The 5,287-nt window shown below is 39.5% G+C and overlaps 1 protein-coding gene across 1 annotated transcript; it reads left to right on the forward strand.

The window, feature by feature from the left end:
* Positions 1-310: 310 nt before the first annotated feature.
* Positions 311-4,978, forward strand: LOC130905206 (DNA ligase 1-like). Its single transcript, XM_057818347.1, has 3 exons — positions 311-371; positions 2,779-3,253; positions 3,395-4,978. Exons 2-3 carry the CDS (start codon positions 2,822-2,824, stop codon positions 4,976-4,978), a joined length of 2,016 nt encoding a protein of 671 aa, XP_057674330.1. The 5' UTR covers positions 311-371; positions 2,779-2,821.
* Positions 4,979-5,287: the final 309 nt, after the last annotated feature.

Raw genomic sequence — 5,287 nt, forward strand, 5'->3', positions numbered from 1 at the left:
GCAAAAATGGGATTGCGACTGGCCTACTTTACAACCAAGTGTCAGAAACACGTTTCACAAAGTACAACAACTTTTAGAGCAGGTAAGTCTGGCATTGAATTTTCACACTTATTTTATCAAATAATTTACCCCAAAATTTCTCTCAAACAGGATGAGCCTCCAGGGTGGGAAGATTCATGGAGGCTTTCAAAATCTACAATTCTAACCGAAGACAGTACACTCCATGAGCTCACAGTTGAAACTAGGAAAATACATGATGTGCTCCCACTTGGGTGGCAGAAATCTTGGCTCAGCTCGGCACCTGCTCTGGAGGAAGAGGACGACCAAAAGGAAATTTGGAGTGCTTGTCGGCATTACAGGTTGTGCCTGAGGTGGGTTGTTTGTTGCATATCAATTTCAAAAAACAGATGCTAACAGTGCGTTTTGATCATTGGCCTTATAGCAAAACTAGGTAACTTTCCAACCTTTATAAAATATTCCCATTGTGCATAGTACTGGAAGCAGTGCAGCAAAGAAAATACTATAAAATGAAAACAATACATCTTTGGGAATAAGGAAAAACAACACCATGAACTAAATGACAGAATTTTAGGTTTGTAAAGTAGGTCATCGCGTCAGCGTGTAGGCCAGTGGAGAAGGACTTGCTGACGACACGACACTGCCAGATACTATTTCAGCCAGGATTCGATGTACAGTAAATACCTCATGGGCTATGAAACCCTATGGTGGTTGCTCACTCGTTGAGCATATTTGTCATCATCACAGCATTCGGGGAATTTTGTCAGTTATACATGATCTTAAAAATAATTTAAATCTGGTGGAAAAAGATTTTGTCGTTGTAAAAATTAATTTTTGAAATAGTAAAAATAGCAACTTGTGGTTGTAAAATATGCCACTTGTTGTTGAGCAAAAAAATGTAGTTATTTGTTGTTTTTTTTTAAGTAAAACTACTTTTTTGCTACAACTACAATTTTGTTTTGTGCAACTACAAGTTCATTTATTACAACTACAAGTTACATTTGCACCAAACATAGCAATAAGATTTCATAGTACTTTTATTTTAAATGTTTGTATTTTTTTTTTAGGGCTGTCAAACGATTAAAATTTAGCTTAAAAATTTAATTGTTATTAATCGCAATTCAAACCATCTCTAAAATATGCCATATTTTTCTGTAAATTATTGTTAGAATGGAAAGATAAGACACAAGACGGATACATACATTCAACATACTGTACATAAGTGCTGTATTTGTTTATTATAACAATAAATCCACAAGATGGCATTAACATTATTAATATTCTTTCTGTTAAAGGGATCCACGAATAGAAAGACTTGTAGTTCTTAAAAGATAAATGTTAGTACAAGTTATACTAATTTTATATTAAATTAAATGTTTTCGTTTGAATAAAATTTCTAAAATTTTCAATCAAAAAATAAACTAGTAGCTCACCATTGTTGACGTCGCCGAGCGGGACGTCACATAGGCTCCCTGCCGTTCTTCCACAGTGTCTTTAACTACGTAAGGTAGTGATTGAAATACACCACAAGGTGTCAATGGTGAGTTTTAAATTAACTTAGAAATCAAGCCAAATAGTGTGTTTTGTCCCTCGACTGACGCCGTAGTTTCCTGTTTGCTGGTCCATCCATTGTAATTCACGTCATTTGAGTGCTGGCTTCACAACGTACGAGACCTCAGATAGTTTTTATATTGTGACTAAATATTGCCATCCTGTGTATTTGTTGAACTAAACGAAATGTTTGAATAGAGTTTGACGAAAGTCTAAGTTTTATGTGTATTTTGCATAGCTATTGTGATTGGGAATCCCAGTCCTCTTTGCACTGTTGTTTAACTGTGAGAATAGAGCCTCATTAATACAGATTGCAGCGCTTTTCTTTTTGTGAATTTTTTTTTTTTTAAATATATTATTTTTGTTGTGCTTTCACTAAATGATACTTATGTTTGTTGTGAAGGAGTTGCTGAAACTTATGCCGATAAACGGCGCGTTCCAATGAACGCCTGTGTCCACTCGCCTTTTGTAATATTTTGATATAGAATTATCCGAGGCACCCTGAAGTGCACGCGGCACCAATGTTTACTCACATGATGCAGGAGTGAGTTAGAGTTACGGCCTGCCGAGAGCCGTAAGCTGTGTTAATGTTGAAGCTGAATGTGCTAATAAAGAAACAAAGTGTCAGCACGTCGCGTGTGGTATACCTTTGTTAGGAAAAAGCACAAAACAAGACAACTTTCTCTGCCTCTTAGCTCTCAAGTGCGTCATTGTAATCTGTTTGAGGCAATGCATGAGCGGATCATTCCGCGCATGCGTTAAATGCGTCAAATATTTTAACGTGATTGATTAAAAAAAAAATTACAGCCCGTTAACGTGATAAATTTGACAGCACTATTTTTTTTTCTACAAATTATAGTTTTATTATAAATGTTTTTTAGTCTTAAAATACGGTGTTAAGTTATAAATAAAATATAATTTTGTTTCAAGTACAATTCAACTACGGAACTTCTCTCTGTATTTCTGTAAACAGTCTTCCGCTCTAAACACCAAAGGAGACCTTCACTTTTTCTATTGTTGTTGTGTAATCATTACTCGAAGTCTTTCATATTGATACATTCAGGCAGCTTCTCACAGTACTACATCAAAGTGAAAATCTGACTAATACCATGCAGGGATTGTGTGACGAATGTCCAAATTTAAGCTCCTCTAGCTGTTCAGCATCGTTTGTTCTATGTAGAACTAAACAAAAGTATGTTTTACCCGCAGGTGGGGCATTTCTTCACTACAATCCCATCAAAAGCACAGCAACATGATGACAAGGAGACGTAATATGCTCAACTCGCTTCTCACATCAGAACTGGATGAGTGTAAAACTGATACCACAGAGTGGTGGGATTCCTGGAGGACGCTGAAAAGATGGAACCCACCTGAAGAAGATAGCCTTGATAAAGTAGAAGACGACGATTCATTGTTTAGTGACACGGAAGTAGAGGAGGAAGTAGACAGTGATGATGATGAGGATGGGTTTCACGATGAGGAAATAGAGGATGAAGGTGATGAGGAGAGGTTAGATGATGAGGAAATAGAAGATGAAGAAGAGGAGGATGAAGAAGAGGAGGATGAGGGAGTTGATGAGGACGAGGAATTGGAGGACGCAGATAGTGAAGCCGATGAAGAGGAAATAAGCATTACGACAGAAACATGTAATGAGAAAAATGATGAAAATGAGACTGACATGAGTGTGGAGGAGGAGGAGGAGGAGGAGGAAGAAGAAGAGGAGGAAGAGGAGATTCAGGAGGTTGATGAGGAAGGTGAACTGCAAGAGGACATCAAAACTCATGAAGAGAAACTGCATAATAATCATGAAATCCATAATCACCAGACGGATGAGGATGATGAAGATGAGGACAATGGGATGGGTGAAGATGAAAAGGAAGAGAATGTGAATGAAGAGTACAATGGTACAACAGTGGATGAGAAGATCATAGAAGAAGAAGAGGATGAATTAAATGAGCAGAAAATAGACAATGGAGTTGATACAAATGAGGATGAGGAAGTTGAGAAAGATGAGAATAATGATGAGGAGAGGATGGAGGATGCAAAGGTTAATAGGGAGGAGCATAAAAATGAAGTGGAGGAAGAGGAATCGTACAAGAACATTGCTTTGCAGCTCAAGGAAATATTGAGAATGATTGCAAACGAGAAAACAAAAGAGGAAGAAGACAAGGCAGAGTATGTCCAGGAGGAGGAGGAAACGAAGACCGAAGTGGGTGAGGAAGAGGAGAGTGAAGAGGAGGATGACGTTGAGGAAGGTGAGGTTGAGACAGAAGAGTTTGAGGGGAAGGACACAGGGAACAATACTGGAGAGGAGGAGGATGAGGAGGATGAGAATAAAGTGAAGGAGGATGAGGAAAAGGGGAAAATGACAAAAGAGGAAAAGGAGGCTGAGGAGGAGGACGATGAGGAAGAGGAGGCGGAAGATGAAGAGGAGGCTGAGGAGGAGGACGATGAGGAAGAGGAGGCGGAAGATGAAAAGGAGGCTGAGGAGGAGGACGATGAGGAAGAGGAGGCGGAAGATGAGGACAAGGAGAATGAGACAGTTAAGTTTGACGAAAAAGAGAGCAGGAGTAATACTGAGGATGAAAATGATCAAATGGAAAATGAAAATGAAGTTGAAACTGATGAAGACAAGGAGGACAATTGTGACGAAGAGGATGAGGACCAGCGTGAAAACACAGAGAAAACAGATGCAGAAGATGATGATGATGATGCAAGTCGAGAGTGGGCAAACAATGCTACAGGAAAGAAGAACATGAAAAACCATGTCCAAGCTGGGAGGAGAGATACAGAAAAGGACGAAAATGAATCACAGGATTCAGAAAAAGATGGAGAAGAAAAGGTTGATGAGGTAGAAGAAAGCACATCTTTTGAAGAGGATGATGAAACAAATGACGGACACCGCGGCGATGCAGATGATGACAATGATACGGGAGTGAGTGTAGAGGAATTAGAGGACGCTAATGACAACAAGGAAATATCTGCTGTAATAGTGAGCACAGACCAAGATGCAACACATGACAAGGAACATGACAGTAACACAGATGACGACAAGAAAGAGCAAAAGTCCAGGAAACCAGTCAAATTAAACATCCCACTTCACCTGCAGTTCCACAAACTAAACGCCTCCTTCTCCGCGTGGAAGCAGTCTTGGATGGTGGCTGCGGCACACAGGATCAGCGATGAAAACGACGAAGAGGACGACACGGAGGGAGAGCATGAGGAGGTAAAGGCTTGGCAGGAATCTTGGAGGATCTGTCGTTGGAGAAGGCCGCGTGAGGATGAAGTTGTGTGCTTCTCTACAGAGCACAGGCATGTGAAACACAAAAGACTTATGCACAAAGGCTTGCTGAAGAAGGAATGGACTCTCAGCTGGAAGATGACAAAGAGAGTTGAAGACATCAAATGATTATACAGGAGGGACTGGTATTTATTAATTTTTTTAATAATTTGATCTTAGATCCAAAATGAATCAACATAAAATACCAAATGGTTGGAAGAATCATCTGGACGGAATCATCATCTCAGCTAGTTTTTATGCAATACGTAAATCCTTGTAAGACACTCATACAGCGGTGCTAGAAGTCACTCACTGCAGGGGGCGCTAAGTATTTTATTTAGTTTTTCCAATCCAAAAACAGCCGTTTTGTTTTTTTCTCCATTCAAGGCATGCACAAAGGCAGTACACGAATGCTGTTTAGTGTACGTACCACTGCTA

Source organism: Corythoichthys intestinalis, chromosome 17 (genome assembly GCF_030265065.1).
Source record: "Corythoichthys intestinalis isolate RoL2023-P3 chromosome 17, ASM3026506v1, whole genome shotgun sequence".
NCBI classification, from domain to species: Eukaryota; Metazoa; Chordata; class Actinopteri; order Syngnathiformes; family Syngnathidae; genus Corythoichthys; species Corythoichthys intestinalis.